Raw genomic sequence first — 21,994 nt, forward strand, 5'->3', positions numbered from 1 at the left:
TTAAATTACAGTAAAATAACTACAAATGCAAAATTTAAAAAAATTGTCACTTTAACAAGGTATTATAATTATATTCTCCCCATCTTGACAAGATGGTATATTCCCAGGTTCCGCAGGTCAGCTGCACAGGTCCAATGCATTATTGTTAATTGTGGCACGTTTACTAACATGCCAAGTTTAGCTGCATGCCAAGTTTTACCGTTCCAGGCTGCCATATCCAGCCCAAGAAAAAAATTAATTTACTTCTTAAAATAAATGTTTCATGCCTGTTGCTATGGTATGGCAACATGACTGGTGTCGAAGACCAGTTGCCATACCTTAGCTTTTTCTTAACTGACACCACTGGCACTGTGTGTGTGTGTGTGTGTGTGTGTGTGTGTGTGTGTGTGTGTGTGTGTGTGTGTGTGTGCTCACCCTCTCCCTGGCTCTTTGGATCTTCTCGCGGTCAGTGTGCAGGTTGGACAGAATCTCTTGGCCCACTTGTTCTGTGAGGAATCAAATGACAAACAAAAATTAAATGTTACATGAAATTTTCGCTTAAAAAATACATATATTCAAAGATTTGCACACATTTTCACGACTTTTCAAAGATAGCAGATCTACAAGCTCGCTGTGAGCTTGTATATCTGCTATTTTTCAATAGCTAAAGTATAAAATAATTAAGGCCCCCTCCACCTTGGGCCCTCGTAACTCAGTCCCACTCCCCCCCCCCCCCCCCCTTGTGACGCCCCTGGAAGGGCCCCAATCAGCCCAATGCAATATTCATTAAAGCCGCTGGTCTCTAAACGCCTCTCGTCTGTGCTGGATGTAAACACGCTAACGCGCCTGTTATAAAACATCTCCAACAAGGCTGCCTGACAAGCTCGTCACTGGTCACTGTCATTCTTCCCGGTCCCTTGGGTTAGGGACGGTAAAAAAAAATAAAAAAGCAAAGCAAAAAGAAAGAGGGAGTAGAAAGGGGGGGCGACCAAATAAACACCCGCCCCGTATCAATGCAGCGTTCGTGTTCAAAAATGAGGGAGACAGAAGAGGGGTGTGTGGGGGAGGGAGGGAGGGAGGGAGGGAGTGGGGTGGAGGAGGGAGTGAGGAATCTTTGTGTGGATCAAAGACGGGCTTTCAAGCGCACCAAACAAATTCGGAGTAAACAACGCAGTCGCAGACTGTATTACACTACACAGGTGCTGCACACCAAAGAGCCCACGTGCTGAGCGCCTGTTTGTGGGGGGTGGGGGGGGGGGACGCCGCGGAAATGGGCTACATCTGGCAGCCGAACAAGAGAGAGAGAGAGAGAAAAGGTGGAGAAATGGGAGAGAGCAGGGACGTGCTGGCCATTGGGAAAAGCGGGACAACGCCCGAACGGCCGGTTCATTCCCGGCCGGTTCAGGCCGGCCATTAGGGAAAAAAATTAAAATTAAATGTTGGCCTTCGTTCCATTTTGGGGGCTGGGCGGCCAACAAAGTAAATCGTCACTGTCGGGCAGAAACCTTTTATCTCCAAGTTTCAAATTTGTAGATTTTTTCGCAGGCGTTGTGTGCTTGTAGATCGTCTGTTTTCACTAGTTTAAATCATGTTTAAAATTATAAATACAAAACAAACGGTTTTTGACATACAAGGTTTCCACCCGACAACGACGAAATATAACTCATGTAATTGGCCCACTGGCTTGTCACTTGTCATGATCTGAAATGGCAAATCTTTGAGTAGCAGCAGCGCTATAGAGAGAGATCTCTCTCTATAGAGCGCAATGAGGGCCTCTCCAACTCTTTTTCCCGGGCTGAATCAGGGGCCCAGCACGTCCCTGAGGGGAGAGAGAGAGAGAGAGAGAGAGAGAGAGAGAGAGAGAGCGCTGCTGGATGAGCGACGTTTGTCTCCACAGTTCTACTATCATCAGACCCCACCCCTCAACACCCCCACCCACCCCACCTCCACCCAAACCCCCCAAATATGTCTCTTCCTGCCTTCATCAATTTCTAATCAGCGATGAGACAGATTGAAAGATACCCAGATTAAACAGTGCAGTCAGACAGTCACGAGTGACAAATAGGGCAGATTAAAAGACTGAGTGCAGGTATTAATAACCGTAATAATACAAGTCCCCCGCTGCAAAAAAAAAGAGAAAGGAATATAATAAACAGGCATGGAGGTGTAGCGGAAATCTTCTGTTAACCCTCAAATACCGGGAACGCGCCCGAGTCGCGTTAGATTTTAACCACTTTAAACCATTATTTTATGTTTTAACTATTGAAAAATAGCAGATATACAAGCTCACAACACGCTGCAAGCTTATAGATATGCTATTTTTGAAAAATCGTGAAAATGTGTGCAGAATATCTTTGACCCGATCTTTGACCCGACTTCTAAATCCTTCCTCTAAATCAGTGGTTAAAAAAAAACCCAAGGACCCCCAAAATTACATTTATTTGGCCGCAGACCCCCCCCCCATCTCAAAATATGTTGTTCCAGGGACCCCCCAGAAGCAGAGATTTGAGTTAAAAAAAGTTTGCTTTGAAAAATATATATTGAAAAGTGTGCACACATATTTTCACGATTTTTCAAAGATCTACAAGCTCGCAGCGCGGCACTCGGTGCCGCGCTGTGAGCTTGTATATCTGTTATTTTTCAAATAGTTAAAGCATTCAATAATTCTAGGCCTAAATAGCTTAAACAGACAACTAAGCGCGCCTATCCGTCTCTGTCCCGGACGAGGCACTGTTCTAAATAAATGAGGGTGACAAGCGCTGTGCAAGCAAAGATTTTTTTTTTTTTCGTTTCTTTTTTGTCTCCCTTTTCTTGACAGTGAGTGCATTATTGGAAAAGCCTACAATGCATGAGAAGATAGATGAGGCACGGTCAGAGACAGAGAGAGAGAGAGAGAGAGAGAGAGAGAGAGAGAGAGAGAGAGAGAGAGAGAGAGAGAGAGAGAGAGAGAAAAGGGCCTCAGTAGCATCCTATACTTGCAGAGCAAGGGAACACAGTTTGGTTGAATGGCCAAGGTTTAACAGAAAGGTGCATTAAGGTGCACAAAAGGCAGGGGAAACGCAACCCCTCCTGGGCTGTGGAGCCACCTTTCACTGGACAAGAAGAATGGCACGACAGTGGACTCAGGTTTCAGTCCATTCCACAGGACTGTGGAGGTTAAAGTGCCGTAGATGTAGAAACTAACTACCGTAGTGGTCCAGTCGCAGAGTTGGTGATTTTAGCCACTTTTTTTTATATTTTAAAAATAGCAAAAAATACAAGCTCAGTTGATTTCCGCTACTTGTGAACGTTTTTTTGAACCTACAGTATAATGATTAATGACATGGCCAAAATAGGGATTGAATGTGGATTGAATGGTTAACAAGCCACTCAAGAAAATGAGGAATTTGTTTACGCTATATGTCCAATAATATCTCTCTTATTGCGAACGCAGGTCGCAGTTTACTGTCAGAACCGGCACAGCTTGTTCGTATGCATGCATACGGGTAACTTCTGACACTGTGGTTCCCCTGACACATCACTGTGACATCACAGGTGATGTCAGATACTCAGAGCAGAGATCTCCATATATAGGCATAAAATGGATTGTATCCCAGATGATGCCCTGTTAGGAGAACCACACTATGATCTCCATATACTGTATGGGCATAAAAGGGATTGTATAACAGATGATTCCTTGTTAGAGAGATCTCTGTGATGCCAGGGGGAACAAATCTCTTTTATGCCCATATATGGAGATACCTAATGATGTCATCGATATACATCACTGGCCAGATGGCCAAGACATGGTGCGACCTCACCCTTTAGGGCGAGGTTGCTTGTCGCCCTGAGGCATCTTACTGGTTACTGTTAATGTAACTACAGGAAACAGAATAGGTCAACTACAACAGCAAGACAAGGAAAATGGACACCACCAATGCAGCCACTGTCGCGCGCTTTCGCCGGGATAAGAAATTACACGACGCCATCGGAGACAGCGTTTTTTTCGGCTCAATAGGTGGCGCTTTCGTTTGGCCACTCGTGGCCGGGCCTCGGTGGCGTGCTGCAAAACAGTGTTGTTTTTGACAGCAAATTTTGATTTAGTTTTAGTCATAGTCTTTTGAATAAAATGTCTTTTAATTTTAGTCATAATTTAGTCACCTGAAAAGTTTTAGTTTTAGTCTGATTTTAGTCGACTAAATTTCATACGTTTTAGGCGACTAAATCTACAGTTGATTTAGTCAACTAAAATGTATTTTGGCAGGCCTTGATGGCATCGTAATGACTGATTTTACACTTGGTTGCGTGCTGAAAATAGCAGATCTACAAGCTCACAACGCGTCGCAGTTGTGAGCTGGTAGATCGGCTATTTTCAGCATGCAACACCTGAGAGCAACCTAACATAAAATGACTCTCTTCTCCACTAGTCCCTCCCTAACGTTTTAGTCTAGTTTTTATGTTGTTGACGAAACTGTCAATATATTTAGTCTTAATTTTAGTCATCACAGCTTAGTTTTTATTTAGTTTTCGTCAGTGAAAAAAACGCAGTCGACAAACATTTTTCGTCATAGTTTTAGTCGACGAAATCAACACTGCTGCAAAATCCATTGTGATCCGTTTGAGGAGGAGTCCCCTGGGATGGGTTGGCTGCAGAACACATTATGGGACTCTTGTTTCACCGCGGCAGGTCAGAGGCACTCAAAAGATAAATATTTTCCTTCGCTGCGCGACCGCAAATGGCCGCTCACATAAAGAGAGACCCCCACCACCCCCAGGGACGTGCTGGCCATTGGGAAAAGCGGGACAACTCCCAAACGGCCGGTTCATTCCCGGCCTGGGTTCAGGCCGGCCATTAGGAAAAGATTTTAAATAAAATGTTGGCCTTCGTTCCATTTTGGGGGCTGGGCGGCCAACAAAGTAAATCGTCACTGTCGGGCAGAAACCTCATATCTCCAAGTTTCAAATTTGTAGATTTTTTTTGCAAAGCAAAGCCCTGCTTCATCATACAAGGCCGTCGCACAAAAGTAGTGAAAACAGCAGATCTACAAGCACACAACGCCTCGCGGTGCGAGGCGTTGTGTGCTTGTAGATCGGCTGTTTTCACTAGTTTAGATCATTTTTAAAATGATAAATACAAAACAAACGGTTTTGGACATATAAGGTTTCCACCCGACAAATACAAAATATAACTCATGTAATTGGCCCACTGGCTTGTCACTTTGTCACAAATCTTTGAGTAGTAGCAGCAGCGCTATAGAGAGATCTCTCTCTATAGCGCGCAATGAGGGCCTCTCCAACTCTTTTTCCCGAGCTGAATCAGGGGCAAGCACGTCCCTGCCCACCCCCATCCACCTAAATCCCACCATCCTTCACCGAACTGTCTCTGCCCCATTGAACCATTAGGCAGTGTACACAACACCTCCCAAAGGGATGTACTGTATTGTGTGGGGTGTCTTTATCTGGCATCTTCCCTTCCATTTCTCACTCTGTGACATGTATCTACATTTACATCCATCTTATTTAAACCCTGCGCGCTCCGCTGACAAACTTTATTAGTCGCCCCCCGAAAGGGGAGTTGTGGTTATGCAACGTGTGGACATTAGAAAATAAATACATGAATATATATAAAAGGAAGACGGATGAAAGATGGCTGCTATAATGTCATTGTCCACCTTGAGACGATGAGTAATGGAGAGATTTGGGCAGTGTGCAAACGTGATTGACATAAAGTGAGGTTGATTTTTTTTATTTACGCGCTCTGAAATTCACCCCGATATTCGGCCTGAAAAACTCATCAGTGTGCAAAGACCTTTACAGTCTACACAAAAAAATAAAAACAATTTAACGTACTGTTTTCAGCCACTGACACCGTTGTAGGCTACTTGTTGTTGTCGAGTATATAGTCATTTAGCAGCTTATTCAGAGCGACTTACAACAAGCAAGATGCAGAGAGACGGTGTAGTTTGTTGTCCCTCTGTTTGGTCACGAGATAGACAAACATTTTCAGAAGTTTGCAGCACGTTGTGAGCTTGCAGATAAGCAATCCCCCCCTATACATTTAAAGTACAGCTAATTATTTGTGCCCCTTTTTTCTTAAAATTTAGTCTTTATGCCAAGTAATTGCTCCCACTGCTTGCCACTGCCATTAACCCATTTAGGCCTAGAATTATTGAATGCTTTAACTAACTTGAAAAATAGCAGATATACAAGCTCACAGCGCGGCACCGAGTGCCGCGCTGTGAGCTTGTAGATCTGCTATTTTTGAAAAAGTTGTGTGTGCAAATCTTTGAATATATGTATTTTTAAAGCAAACGTTTGTAACTCAAATTTTGCTTCTGGGGGTGGTCCCTGGAACTAGATATTTTGAGATGGGGGTCCGTGGCCAAATAAATATAATTTTGGGGGTCCTTCACATGAAAAGGTTTGAGAACCACTGACATAGTAGTCTCTCAAGAACAGACTAACTGAGCTCCAGTTAAGTGAAAAGGACCTTATCTTTGACGATGGCTGGCCAGATTGCTGACATAGAAACGACACTTATAGAATCGGGTCAAAATTCTAATTTTCTAAATTTTTCAAAAAAAGCAGATCTACAAGCTCGCAGCACGGCACTCGGTGCCGCGCTGTGAGCTTGTATATCTGCTATTTTTCAATAGTTAAAGCATAAAATAATGATACACAATAATGTGTACCTGTTCTGAATGTGTTTTAACCTACTGGCTACCGGCCAGTGAGGAGCCCCCACCGGGAGGACGTAGTGCTTCTTGTCCAACACTCCCCGCTGACGGGCGCCACCCCAGCCTGTAGGAGTATGTGCAGCGACACGGATCACCCTCCCTGCCTGGTTTCACTCCCCAACACGGTACGCTTGGCTAGACGAAGGCAGCACGGTGGATTTAAACCCCAATACTCCACGGTAGTGGGCATTAAGTACCCCTGCGCCACCTGAGATCCCAGATCGGCTATTTTAACGTGACTCCGTTGAACAGTGATATAGAAATAGGGCATAAGTGGTTAAGCCTTAAAAAAGCCTTACCTAATGTTACAGCTTCTGATAAACCCTATGTTCCATAGTTTGTGAGATTATGATGTTAGTCCCGTCAACACATATAATGAGCATAATTAAAGTCTGCATCGGCACAATAACATGATTAGCGTGGTTGAGAGCGTTGTGTCCTTTCAAAATGGAAAATGTGTTGTTTTGGCCAAAAACAGGGAAGAAGGGACAGCATTTACAGCTAATGCTGCAGAACTTCTTTCTGTGTAAAAATATTCCCCTCCTGTTTAACACTTGAAAACCTGGAACGTGCCCGAGTCGCGTTAGATTTTAACCACTTTAACCAATATTCTATGCTTTAACTATTGAAAAATAGCAGATATACAAGCTCACAGCGCGGCACCGAGTGCCGCGCTGCGAGCTTGTAGATCTGCTATTTTTGAAAAAATCGTGAAAATGTGTGCAAGTCTTTGAATATCTTTGACCTGATCTTTGACCCGACTTCTAAATCCTTCCTCTAAATCAGTGGTTCTCAAACATTTTCATGTCAAGGAACCCCAAAATTACAGGCATTTGGCCACGGACCCCCATCTCAAAATATGTTGTTCCAGGGACCCCCCCAGAAGCAAATATTTGAGTTGCAAATGTTCGCTTTTAAAAAGACTTGCGAAGACAACAAATCGTGAATTTTCAAAAAATAGCAGATATACAAGCTCGCAGCGCGACACCGGATCTGCTATTTTTCAATAGCTAAAGCATTGAATAATTCTAGGCCTACATGGTTTAAGCAGCTATTAACAATTTAAATGACCCTGGCGCACAGGCCGTGCTCTGACTCACTTACCAGAGCTGCACATCCCCCCAAGGCCCATTTAACAAGCCCATTACTCTATTACATTATACTCACACCAGTGTTGCACAGCCTTAATTTAACCGCTTGCTCTAATGTTACTGTAGATTAGAATTAGTGTGAAAAGGAGTCGAGGGCGCAAATTAAGTCGCGGGGAAGGAGGAAAATATTGCACGGCTAAGAAAATTCTTTCCCGTAATACCGTACATTTGGGCTTAATTTTTATTTCTCTGGCAACTTGTTTTGTTCAGTTAATGGTGAGGGTCTGAGCATGACCCCCCTTCGGGTCAGTTAATGGTCTCTCCACATTCATGGGTCTTTATGTGTGTGTATCTGTGACTGTTTGCGGGAAGGGGGGGAGGGGTCTGTAGAGAGTAGACTATATATTATATTATTGTAGGCCTAATTGATACAGTTATACAGTTAGATTACAATTAGATGTGAAGTGGAAACTATCAGGGGTTGCTGACTGTTGCTTATCGATTACAATATCAATGCTTGTCTGCTTGTGAAATCACAGGGGCAGAGAGTGTGTGTGAGTGTGTGTGTGTGTGTGCGTGAGAGAGAGAGAGAGAAAGACTAATCTCGCAAACTACTGACTACTGTAGCTGATCTCAAATATATTTCACATAGACCTATTGTGATTTGTTTATGAGTGTGTGGGTCAATATTTCACATTCTGTGAATTCATTATCTCAGATTCAATGCCCTGCCGTCCCCTCCATATTTGGGCATATTGATATCATCGATACGATGCCGTGACAAACGATCCACGGGGAAGTAATTTAGTGAGAGACAGCCTTGTTTTTTTGTGACCGACCTGGGACTATAGCCAGAGAGAACCAGAGACACTGGGACTATAGCCAGAGAGAACCAGAGACACTGGGACTATAGCCAGAGAGAACCAGAGACGGGGGGCCTTCACCGCTCCACTAGCGTCCGACTCTGGGGCCTCGGCCTCGGATTGCAGAGTGGCACACACTCGGGGACCAACTCCAGGGACCCCTGTTTATAGACTGATGGATAGATCAATTGATTGTAATAACTATAAGACACACAACTACAATAATGCACTTATTTCCAACCTAGTCCCAATTCGATTCTGCAGTAGTAGATGGTCCAGTTAGTATAGGCAAATGCACAGGATGAATTTCACGTACGTGCAAATGTACAGTGACAACACCACAAACAGTACAAACGACCTGGTCTGCATGCATGGGCTCATATCTACTGCCTACATACATACATACATACCATACTGTACAGCAGGGGTTCCCAAACTTTTTTGTCTCAGGGCACCCCATAAATATTTCTTTAATCCGAGGCACCCCTACATTATAATTTTCACTTCCAGCACCTTATATTTATAGCATTGTCATTGTCGTTGTCGGGTGTAAACCTTGTATGTCCAAAACCGTTCGTTTTGTAATTATCATCTGTATAATGTACTAAACTAGTGAGAACAGCAGATCTACAAGCACACAACGCCTTGCATCGCGAGGCGTTGTGTGCTTGTAGATCTGCTGTTTTCACTAGTTTTGTGCGAAAGTCTTGTATGATGAAGCAGGGCTTTGCTTTACCAAAAGACAATTTGAAACTTGGAGATACGAGGTTTCTGCCCGACGGTGACGATATTTCAGTGATTATGTTGCGAGGAAAACGTTGAGATAATGGCCATTTTGGTTAGAACTGACGGAAAATAACTTTGTACTAAAATGATAATGATAATTAAAATGATGCTAAATATTTTTTCCAAAGTGTCCAAATGAATTCCAAATATTATCAAATGATCTCGCGGCACCCCTGGACTGCCGTCGCGGCACCCCAGGGTGCCCAGTCACCCACTTTGAAAACCCCCGCTGTCCAGTACAGCAGCAGAACTGGACAAACAAGTCCAAAGGCCCTGCATGGGTCGGTTCTCTGCAGCACTGAACTCTCCCCAGTTCGTGGACACGTATAATTGGACATATCATCAATTTTACAGCAGCTGTTCCAGAGCCGTTCCACACTGGGACGTCTGGGGTTATCTGTGTCTCTCTTTCTACCACGTGCTTTCTTTCTTTCTTTCTCCCCCCCCCCCCCCCACCCCTTCACTCTGTCCCCAGAGCTAAAAGGGTACAAGACCTGACACCGGCGCGCTCTGAGCCTCCGCACAGCTCCTTTTCATTAGGCGGTTGAAACCACTTTTTGAAGGTTACCACACACTTCTATCCTGGACACAATCCCCACACACACACACACACACACACACACACCGACAAAACGAGCGATGGCAGCCCACGGGACGTATGTGGGGAAGGCTCGGTGCTGCTAGATGAACCTCACACATGCTTGCTCGCTCGCTCTCTGTCTGTCTGTCTCACACACACACACACACACACAGGGGTGTCGCACCAAATTCTGGGCCCTGGGTACAAGGAATCACTGCGGGCCCCCATGAATGTTTTTCATAGGGGGAGGGGTTTTAACCCATTTAGACTGGGAACGCATTATTATGCATTATTTTGCGCTTTAACTATTGAAAAATAGCAGATATACAAGCTGCGAGCCTGTAGATGTGCTATTTTTTAAAATCGTGAAATGTCATCATGAAAAGGTTTTTTTGAAAAATGTTTCTATCTGTCAGTGGTGCTCAAAACTTTTCTTGTGAAGGACCCCCAAAATGATATGTATTTGGCTACGGACCCCCATCTCAAAATATTTAGTTCCAGGGACCCCCCAGAAGCAAAATTTTAGTTACAAATGTTTGCTTAAAAAATACATATATTCAAAGATTTGCACAAGTTTTCAAAAATAGCAGATCTACAAGCTCGCAGCGTGGCACTCGGTGCCGCGCTGTGAGCTTGTATATCTGCTATTTTTCAATAGCTAGTATAAAAGTATAAAATAAAAGTATAAAATAATTCCAGGCCCCTCCACCTTGGGCCCTAGTAACTCAGTCCCACTTCCCCCCCCTTGTGACGCCCCTGCACACACACACACACACACACACGCACACGCACACACACACGAAGCCTGAGTACGCATCTTTTTGTTCAACTTATATTCCTGTGACTCCCAGGTGAAGGAAAAAAAAAAGAATCTCCTTTGTACACTTTTCCCAGAGAAGCTTATTTTATTTTATTCTATAGGACTTCTCAACGGTACACCCGCCCGGTGGTGACATGCTTTCATCCGCTCCATCAAAGTTGTGAGTGATTTATAATGCTGAGCCCACAGGCCACGAGGCTACAGCGCCTCACCTAACTGTACGCTGAGCTCTGGCTGAAAGTAAAGCGGAACCAACTGGGGGGTCACGGGGGGGTCGTGCAGCCAGCGTCTATAGGGGGTTGAAGTAGCCTACTGCTATGACAGCTAGCTCATAACAACAACATAGCCCCCTGCCTCACTCCAAATGGAAATACTGATCAGTTTGCCGTTACTGGGCAAAAAGGTCTGATGGGTGCATTCTATGAAAGGACCATGTCCTTAATACTAAAGCAGGGACCCAGGGGTCTTCAATGTTTTCAGGCCAAGGACCCCTTAGTTGATAGATTAGAGAGATGAAGCAGGGACCCCCACAACACTTTTCGTAGATTCCATATAGTTTCATCGTTTGACAGCACAATCATCAGTGTATTTTGGATTCATGTCAATTTGTGATTGACATCAATGTGTGATATTTAACCACTTGAACCGTCAATAATTAGTACTGTAAACTTGACCTTTCAGTCTGTACTTAGTCTGCTCTTTTTACCCTCTAGTAAAAGTACAACATTTTGATCCGAGATGTAAAGTAAAGTTCAACTTCCTCAAAAGTGTACTTAAGTACAGTGCTTAAGTAAATCTACTTAGTTACTTTACACCACTGGTTTCATCCGTTGGATGTGCGAGCTTTCACACAGTTTCTCGGTATCAACGGAGTATCGTCCTGTACCATGCAGGTTAAGCGCTGGGCTGACTAAGCAGTGGTAGCAGTGTAAGCACATGAAAGGAGGCAGCGTTCGTTGGAAGCAGGCAGCACTGTGTGCATGTGTTATGAGCAGTACAGTGACGATGAGCAGTCAGCAAGGATTTCTGGGGTCTTTCTTCACTCTGCTGGGCCTCTGTTTTATTCATCGCCGGCTGCCCTGACCCCGCAGAGCCTCCTGTTCTGACAAATCACTTCTGATTAAGACAGATCTCTATTAGTCAGCCACTCAACTTGGCCTATTCATCATTCCACAGAAAATATCGGTCTACTCTCCTTTCTCTCTCTCCTGCTCTCCCCTCCCTCCCTCCCTCCTCGTTTGCCTGTCCGTCAGACCGGATCGAGGGGCGCAAAGGAAAATTTCCGCCGTGTGTTTTTCTTAAATGGCTGATTATGGACAATTGGTGGATGGAGAGATGTAAGGGCGTGTTATGGGTGATGAGACGCGAGTTTAATGGGTACAAATGACCGGCCCTGCTGCTAATAGAACCATTTGTTTAAGGCAGAACCGGGCGGGGAGAGAATTGAAGGCTCCACTCTCCCTCCATATCACCTCAGCCTCAAACGATCAGCTCCGCATATTGACTTCTTTTTTCCCCCCCTTTCACTTGCCTTCAATGAGAATAGATGGGCCTCGGAAGCCAGGGCCCTCGCTTTACATTTATGAAATTACCAACACATGCTTAACGTCGTTGTCGGGTGGAAACCTCGTATCTCCAAGTTTCAAATGTGTGTACGTTCTGTCGCAAAGCAAAGCCCTGCTTCATCACACAAGGCCGTCGCACAAAAGTAGTGAAAACACTAGTTTAAATCATTTTTTTAAATGATAAATGCAAAACGAACGGTTTTGGACATACAAGGTTTTCACCCGACAACGACGCTGTATACAGTATGTGCAAGCAGGCAGCGCCTCAAATACACACACAAGTGTGAACTTTACGGCAACGTAAAAAGAGAAAGCTTTCCAAAGCCATATGGCTCTCTTTACCACCGATACTCTGTGATATCCAGCCAGCAAATCCATATTGCAAACTTCCTGTCATAAATAAACTATGGGGAAAAGGCCAAAGCACACTGCAACACCCTCCAAAAAAAGAAAAGAAAACCACTGTTACAATACAATCTCTTAACAACCCAAATTAAATTGACCCGAACGCCAACCGTGCCGGTGGCATGGAGGTGAGGGGGGAGAGGGTGGGGTGGAGCTGGGGGAGGCGGGCTGCAGGGCTTCTGTCAGCAAATTGCCTGAACTTAACCCATTCAGAACGGGTACGCATTTTGTGTATCATTATTTTATGATTTAACTATTGAAAAATAGCAGATATACAAGCTCACAGCGCGGCACCGAGTGCCGCGCTGCGAGCTTGTAGATCTGCTATTTTTGAAAAACCGTGAAAATTAGAATTTTGACCCGATTCTATAAGTGTCTTTTGAATCCTTCTAAGATTATTTTTGGAAAAAACCTATGTTACTATGTCAGGAATCTGGCTATAGCCATCGTCAAAGAAAAGGTCCTTTTCACTTCAACTGGAGCTCAGTTAGTCTGTTCTTGAGAGACTACTATGTCATGGTGCTCAAACCTTTTCATGTGAAGGACCCCCAAAATTATATTTATTTGGCCACGGACCCGTATCTCAAAATATTTCGTTCCAGGGACCACCCAGAAGCAAAATTTTAGTTACAACCGTTCGCTTTGAAAATACATATATTCAAAGATTTGCACATATTTTCACGACTTTTTCCAAAAAATAGCAGATCTACAAGCTCACAGCGCGGCACTCGGTGCCGCGCTGTGAGCTTGTATATCTGCTATTTTTCACTGGTTAAAGCAGTCAATAATTCTAGGCCTAAATGGGTTAATCAGCCGGTCTTACTGAAGCATCCAAATGAAAACTAATGGACTTTAGGCTCTCACTGTGATTGCCCCGACGGGCAACGGCGCGCGGGGGGGAGGGAAACGACACATTCCGCACGTCTTCAATTAAAAAACACAGGGAATTTCCACAGACGGCTGGCCAGCCTCAGACGTCGTCTATTCCGAACCGCGCGTTGCCCGTTGGTCAATTGCGAGGCTCAAACACGAACCCCCGGACGACTGATTAATTCCATTCCCACTGCCGGGTAGGAAATTATTTCTATCCGTTGATTAGAGTTGGTCAAAAGCGTAAAAAATGTATGAAGTGTAGAATTAAAAGTCGTCTCTGAATGAGCTAAATAGAGGGATGTATTATTCATAAGAGTGCTTAAATTCGTGTCGCACACAAATGAACGGGTCACACGCGCTGCGCACGCACGAACGCACGCACGCGGGCACACAAAAAACCTCTGCGAGTAAGTACATCATCAAACTCTTTCTTTTGACCACTGTCACAAAGTCTGGAAGACAAAGACATGAAAGTTCCAGCGACTTCCTCTGACTGCAACTCAAGAGAAAATGGCGAAGATAAGCTCCTAATTCATGATCACTTGTGTAGTGGAGAAGTCAGATGATGGTATCACAGCATGAGTCACGCTGACACCATGCAATAAGCACTCTTGCTGACAGCCAACACTGTGTGACTGCGAGGGGGGAGAAAAAAGACAGATATTGAATAACCGATTTAGGCCTAGGATTATCGAATGCTTTAACCAGTGAAAAATAGCAGATATACAAGCTCACAGCGCGGCACCGAGTGCCGCGCTGCGAGCTTGTAGATCTGCTATTTTTGAAAAAGTCGGGAAAATCTTTGAATATTATGTATTTTCAAAGCGAACGTTTGTAACTCAAATTTTGTTTCTGGGGGGGTCCCTGGAACTAAATATTTTGAGATGGGGGGTCCGTGGCCAAATACATATCATTTTGGGGGTCCTTCACATGAAAAGGTTTGAGAACCACTGACATAGTAGTCTCTCAAGAACAGACTAACTGAGCTCCTGTTAAGTGAAAAGGACCTTTTCTATGACGATGGCTAAAGTCAGATTGCTGACATAGAAACATAGGTTTTTCAAAAAACCTTAGAAGGATTCAAAAGACACTCATAGAATCGGGTAAAAATTATAATTTTCACGATTTTTCAAAAATAGCAGATCTACAAGCTCGCAGCGCGGCACTCGGTGCCGCGCTGTGAGCTTGTATATCTGCTATTTTTCAATAGTTAAAGCATAAAATAATGATACACCATAATGTGTAGCCGTTCTAAATGGGATAAAGGCAGAGTAATGAAAGGAGAACATTCTGTTGGATGAAAAGACGACTACGGCAGGTACAGGGCCCGATTCGAGCGATGTTGCGAGGACTAAGGAAGTACAGTACACCGTGGAGAAGATACTGGGTCTAAATCAAACACAGCGTCCGATTTAGGGCTGAGACTATCGATCTTCTTTATGATTATTATCGGCTTTTCATATTTTTAGACTGTACTAATCGAATAATCCTGAAGCAGGCTTTTTAATAATAGTTTTTTTCTTTTATATACATCACCAGCACACACACTCCTTGGAGGGCAAATCACAACCTCCAGCCCTGATTTCCTCACATGGCCCACTGCTAGCGCCACCATCAGGCAGAATTTAGCAAAACACATTTTTGGACACTGCTCCTACATATTTTGTCCTAAAATCACACAAAGCGGTATCACACAAAGGTATCTCTAAAGTCATGTCATCAACATGGATCTGTCCCATTTCCCATATTTCCTCACCGATTGCCTACGATTGCTTTCTAAAGTTTGTGTGTGCGAAGTGATGGTCGCTTATCTCCCGATTAGGGAGTCTTACTGGTATACAGAATTGACGCGAAACACTTTATTAATCTGATTAAAAACCTTTTTATACTTTGATCAACAATGGCAGAGCACCGGAATAGCAGGAATTGACGATCTACGAGCTCAAATTATATATTTTGAATAGGTCAGTTTAATAGATCGATTACATAGATTAACTGTTGCACCAGGGACGTGCTGGCCATTGGGAAAAGCGGGACGACTCCCGAATGGCCGGTTCATTCCCGGACGGTCCAGGCCGGCCATTAGGAAAACATTTAAAATTAAATGTCGGCTTTCGTTCCATTTTGGGGGCTGGGCGGCCAACAAAGTAAATCGTCACTGTCAGGCAGAAACCTCGTATTTCCAAGTTTCACATTTGTAGATTTTTTCACAAAGCAAAGCCCTGCTTCATCATACAAGGCCGTCGCACAAAAGTAGTGAGAACAGCAGATGGTTAGATCGGCTGTTTTCACTAGTTTAAATCATTTTTAAAATGATAAATACAAAACAAACGGTTTTGGACATACAAGGTTTCCACCCGACAACAACGAAATATAACTCATGTACAGTAATTGGCCCACTGGCTTGTCACTTGTCATGATCTGAAATGGCAAATCTTTGAGTAGCAGCAGCGCTATAGAGAGAGATCTCTCTCTCTCTATAGCGCGCAATGAGGGCCTCTACAACTCTTTTTCCCAGGCTGAATCAGGGGCCCAGCAAGTCCCTGGTTGCACCCAGTCTGATGTTTCCAAACTGAGGCAGAACTGGCTGAGGAGTAGAAGATGTTTAGCAGTTTTGTCGAAAACGGACGAGGAGGAGGAGGAGAGGGGAGGGAGGGTGGGAGGAAACTTGACGTTCATCTCCTGATTCTTTCTCCAAACAGTTTAGGGAGCGTTAATCATCGCATTACTCTTGATTAAAGGCTTTTCACGTCTCTAATCAGAAAGTTGACAGGCAGATCAAAGGACCCGACGCAAATTTCTTGCCTTTTAATTATCCATACAACACCACACCTCGGGCGGCTCTTCCCTGCCTCTCCGCTCAAACTCTGCGAAAAAGATGGCAAAAAGGAGATCTAACACCCCATAACAGTTCATTATCCAATCAAGTGGGAGATGAGGTGGGGAGGGAACACACACACAGACACACACAGTACACACACACATATACAGTACACACACCCGTGGCTTTAACCCATTTAGGTCTAGAATTATTGAATGCTTAACTGAAAAATAGCAGATATACAAGCTCGCAGTGTGGCACCGAGTTTTTTTGCCTTTGTCTATATATATTTTTAAAGCGAATATTTGTAACTCAAATATTTGCTTCTGGGGGTCCCTGATACAATATTTTGAGATGGGGGGGGGGGGGGGTCCCTGGAACAACATATTTTGAGATGGGAGTCCGTGGCCAAATACATGTAATTTTGGGGGTCCTTGGCATGAAACAATTTGAGAACCACTGACAGAAACACTGACAGTTTTTTTTTTAAAAACCTTAGAAGGATTTACTTATAGAAATCGGGTCAAAATATTCAAAGATTTGCACAAATTTTCAAGATTTTTCAAAAAATAGCAGATCTACAAGCTCGCAGCACGGCACTCGGTGCCGCGCTGTGAGCTTGTATATCTGCTATTTTTCAATAGTTAAAGCACAAAATAACGGTTAAAGTGGTTCAAATCTAACGTTCCAGGTCTTTGAGGCTTAAAGCCTGCGTGGTGATTAGCGAGGACCTGGGGGAGGCCTGCGCGTCCCAAATTGGAACACCTTAATTACGTTTGTCAAAAAAAATCGGACGTGGTGTCAACCCTCATTTGCATGTTTTGACGAGGCCTCCCCCCCCCCTTTGCCTTCTCCGTCAGAGCGATGGGAGTATTTAGCACTTTTCAACACCTACTGATTATAAAGATTTTTCTTTTGTTTCTAAATGAATGCAATAACTCGTTAATTGTTCTTTGTTGCAGCACCCCCTCCCCTACACCCCTCCAACCCTTACCCCTTCGTCTGTGAACTAACGCTTAAAACTGAGGCTGAACTACACTGGACAGGCAGCTCCTGGACGGGTCTTGATCAATGCTTGATCGGCACTTCTGTTACAAAACGACGGTTTGGGAGAATGCCGAGCGTTTTCTCAGCGATCGACTCTTCCTGCCCAGCTGTTGTACGCCGAGCGCTTTTGGACACGAAGGAAAAAAATAAAAAGCTTTCCTTTCCATACTTTCTGAAAGGCTGTTTTTTCTTTGTTTGTTCTTCACAAGGATTGACACTTCGACAAGATCCTTCAAGAAGTTCCCCCCACAGTAAACTGTTCCGCGGCAAATCACCACACGCCAAAGCCGTGGATTGTGACCCGAATCGTGACGGCGTTTTCGGTTGGATGGAAAGCGGAGTGATGAACCCCCCCCCCCCCCCCCAACACCACCAATCCCTCCCCCTCCCCCCCATCTCCCCTATTAACAGCCCCGCATTTAATGAGTTCTCCTCGCCGACGTCGAACGCCCGTTGTAAGACAACCCCGCCGGTTTGAGAGACAAACAAACAATCTGCAGGGACAAGGGACTGTCGCCGGCAATTTAGCCGTTACGGAGAAGCTGGGGGCATGAAAGCGAAGGCATCAAACATGAGCATGAAACGAGAAGGCACGAGGCCGTCCGTTGACAGGATCTGACAGTTTGAAACACTTAAAGATTCTTTCCCCTCCAACTTTGAATTCATTAATACTCATGAGCCGAGCTGTGGGCTCCTATAACACAGCCAAGAGAATGGAAAGGGGGGCAGGGGCGTCACAAGGGGGGGGGGGGGGGGGGGGGGGGGAGTGGGACTGAGTTACTAGGGCCCATGGTGGAGGGAGGGGCCTTAATTATTTTATGCTTTAACTATTGAAAAATAGCAGATATGTAGATCTGCTATTTTTGAAAAGTCGTGAACATTTGTGCAATATATGTATTTTTTTAAGAAAACATTTGTAACTCAAATTTAGCTTCTGGGGGTCCCCGGAACTAAACATTTTGAGATGGGGGTCCGTTGCCAAATATGTATAATTCTGGGGGTCCTTCACATGAAAAAGTCTGAGCACCACTGACACAGAAACATAGGTTTTTAAAAAAAAAAAACCTTAGAAGGATTTGAAATATTTAAAAAGAAATGCACCCATTTTCACGATTTTTCTAGTTAAAGCACAAAATGTGAGTAAATGGTAAATGGTGCATTTATATAGCACTTTTATCCAAGGCGCTTTACATAGATTGTGCATTACATTCACCCATTCACGCACACATTCATACACCGGTGGCGGAGGAAACCATGCAAGGCACCAACCTACCCACCGGGAGCAACTAGGGGTTCAGAGTCTTGCCCAAGGACCCTTCGACATTAACTGAGGGGGAGCCCGGATTCGAACTGGGAACCCTTCGGGAACCCTTTGTGCTCTAATAACGGTTTCTCTACCCCTGAGCTATGCCGCCCCTGAGTGAATCCTTGTACCCAGGGCCCAGAATTTGATGCGACACCCCTGAAGGGAGGAGGTGGGGTGGGGGGTGCTAGGGTTGTCGGACTGAGTACAAGCTGGCTGCAGTCTGACAAGGCCTGGTTCACACATCCACTTTAAACCTGGCATTCCCTATTTTGGACATGTCGTTGTGTTGAGGAGAATCTTCGTCCCAAATATCAAAAATAGCAAATCTACAAGCTCACAACGCGACGTGTTGATGTATCATGGAGGGAGGGGATATATATATATATATATATATATATATATAGTGTTGGAAAAAGTACTCAAAATGTTTACTTAAGTAAAAGTATCAATACTGCAATATAGAAATACTCTGTTACAAGTAAAAGTTCTAAAAGTCCGTGATTCAAAATGTACTTGAGTAAAAGTATGAAAGTGTTGGCATCAAAATGTTACAAAATATTTGAAAATAGCCGATCTACAAGCTCAAAACTCGTCGCATCGCTTGTAGATTGGCTATTTTCAAATAGCCTGTATAAAATAGGGCTAAAGTGGTTTATGTATGTTATTATAATATTTAATCCATTTTATGTATAAAATGTTTCCCTAATATTAAAGAATTGACTAAAATGTCTCCTAGACAGAACTACGCAGGATTAAGCAATGTGTCGTAACGGCAAACATCAAAACAAAATGAGCTGAGTGCGACGACACGTTGCAGAACAAGTGATGAGACAAAACACACAACAATTAAGTGTGGATAGAATGACATAAACAAATATATTTACATCTTTCCAGACGACTAAATAATCTCAGCTCTCCAAGATCAAACCTTGATCCTCACAAAATGTTAGGACTCCTGATTTTCTTTTGTACCATAAAATAATACTCGTCAGGTTTCCCTCTTATGCTTTCATTTGGTCTCTGGTGACAAGTTGTTCTTGAAATACTGTTCTTTCTCTAATCCTACATTTAAAATGAGCATTTGAAGTCTGCATCAGAGCTGTTCTGTATTTCTTTAGCATAAAGCAGGGGTTCCTAAACCTTTTCAGCCTGAGATATTTACAAAAACACATTGTAAATGAACCTGTTCCAAAATAGTGAAACTAGCAGATCTACCTGCTCACGTGTCACACTGTGAGATTGTAGATCTGCAATTTTCACTATTATATTGAACAATTCTGAAATGAATAATACTAATAACAATCTGAAAAACTTTTGCAAATGTTTTGAAAAGTTTTATCTTATTTATGTTTTAAGGAAATGAAAGAAAAAAAAGATCCATAGAAACTGATCTGCCGACTCCAAGTATGGGAAACAATCACATGAAGTGTGTCTTTTGATGACCTCTATCTGCCCTTATACAACGCCCAGAGTGCTCCATATAGCAAGAGAATGAAGGTGCTCAGAGAATCTGGTCTCAGCAGGCGGCCGTGGAGCTTATGATTACGCGAACACTGCGTCATTGTGTCTCACGAAACACAAGTTTGTGTCGTACTTTGGGGCTAATACCAACACACTTCCCCGCTCCGCTGAAAGGAAAATAATACTGCTATTATAGAGGGGGGGGTGGTGGGGGGGGCATAGAGGGGCTTCACAAAGGAGAGACGCATCATGTGCTTCATTTAACAATGACCCGGGCCATGGAGATGAAGGCTGATTATTGTCAGCTGCCAGTGTGATAGCACACAACGTGGCATTGGCCCCCGAGGACGCCGCGGGCCCTTGGTACTGTAGAATACTGTACAGTGTTTGTCTGTGAACAACAGTTGCCCGTCTCCCCCCATGTCAGAAACATCACGCACCGCCGTTCCTTGGACCTCCTGTACGACGATCACCTCCCGTCTCGGACTGAAAGTGAGAAAATGGTTCTGGTGCAGGAAGATCTTTTAGTACTGTAGATCTAAAAGTTACCGCTATTGACCACTTTTAACCTGGCGTTCCTATTTAGGGCATGTCTCAAATGTTCTAAAAGTAGCGAAAACGGACGATCTACAAGCTCACAAAATGTCACGAGGAAGCCTGCCTAGGAATCCAAAGCGGGTCCCTCTCCTGAGCGTTAACATGTCTACTGCTGAGCTACTGTAATACAGAAAGCACACAGAGGATAAAGTGTGATTTTTAGCTTCATGCAATACAGTACGTATTGTCAACCAGTAGTGGTCCTACCTGACCACAGGTATACAGTCGATTTCTTACTAGAAGAGCAAGTAGACCGCCTACCACCACAGACGTTGTGTTAACATAATATTACTCATAACAACATTTTATTCACACAAAAGGTTATGGATTCCAGATTTAACTTAATACTTCCTAGCCTCCCAGAGGCATATACTGTACTAGCCCACCTTCTCTGTACACCAAATATATTTGCCAAAAATAAGCGATCGACAAGTTCACAACGTGCCACACTGCCTGCGAAGCCTTGAAGAGACACTATAGGGCAAGGGTCTTCAACAGGGGGTCCTCAAAGTTACTACAGGGGGGCCTCCAAATCTTTGTGTGATAAGAAACTTTTATCCTTTTTTATATTAACCACTAGAATCCTAGTGTCCATATTCTGAGAACTTTAAGCAAAAATAGCAGATCTACAATCTCACAACGCCTCGCGGGCGTTGTGAGCTTGTAGATCGGCTATTTTTGCTTTGTTATAGAGGGAAAAAAGAGCAGAACAAGTACAGAGTGAAAGGTAAAATGTATTAAATATGGATGGTTAAAGTGGTTAAATATCTGAAGTGAAAACACAAATTGATATGAATCCAAAATACACTGATGTGTCAAACAATGAAACTAAATGGAATCTATGAAAAGGTTGTGGGGGTCCCTGCTTCATCTCTCTCTCTCAACTTAAGGGGTCCTCGGCCTGAAAACATTGAAGAGCCCTGCTGTAGGTAAGGGTTCACCTGACCAACAGACAAGGTGAGGAACAGCACGCCTGTTCCAAAAAACCCAAAGAGACAAAAACAGCACGAAGACACCACACGTCACCGCTAGGGTGAGGAGGTGTCTGCTTTAACTAAAAACAGCTCATCCCCCCCCCCCCTCC

At 43.9% G+C, this 21,994-nt stretch overlaps 1 protein-coding gene across 1 annotated transcript in view; it reads right to left on the reverse strand.

Moving 5' to 3' along the window:
- Positions 1 to 21,994, reverse strand: part of vti1a (vesicle transport through interaction with t-SNAREs 1A) — a 273,743-nt gene that overhangs the window by 120,939 nt on the left and 130,810 nt on the right. Inside the window, exon 6 of the mRNA XM_080746948.1 lies at positions 415 to 485. Within this exon, the coding sequence (XP_080603074.1) occupies positions 415 to 485 (71 nt within the window). The remainder of the gene's footprint in view (positions 1 to 414; positions 486 to 21,994) is intronic.

The sequence above is a fragment of the Nannobrachium achirus genome, assembly GCF_963921795.1.
Source record: "Nannobrachium achirus genome assembly, chromosome: 18".
Taxonomy (NCBI): domain Eukaryota; kingdom Metazoa; phylum Chordata; class Actinopteri; order Myctophiformes; family Myctophidae; genus Nannobrachium; species Nannobrachium achirus.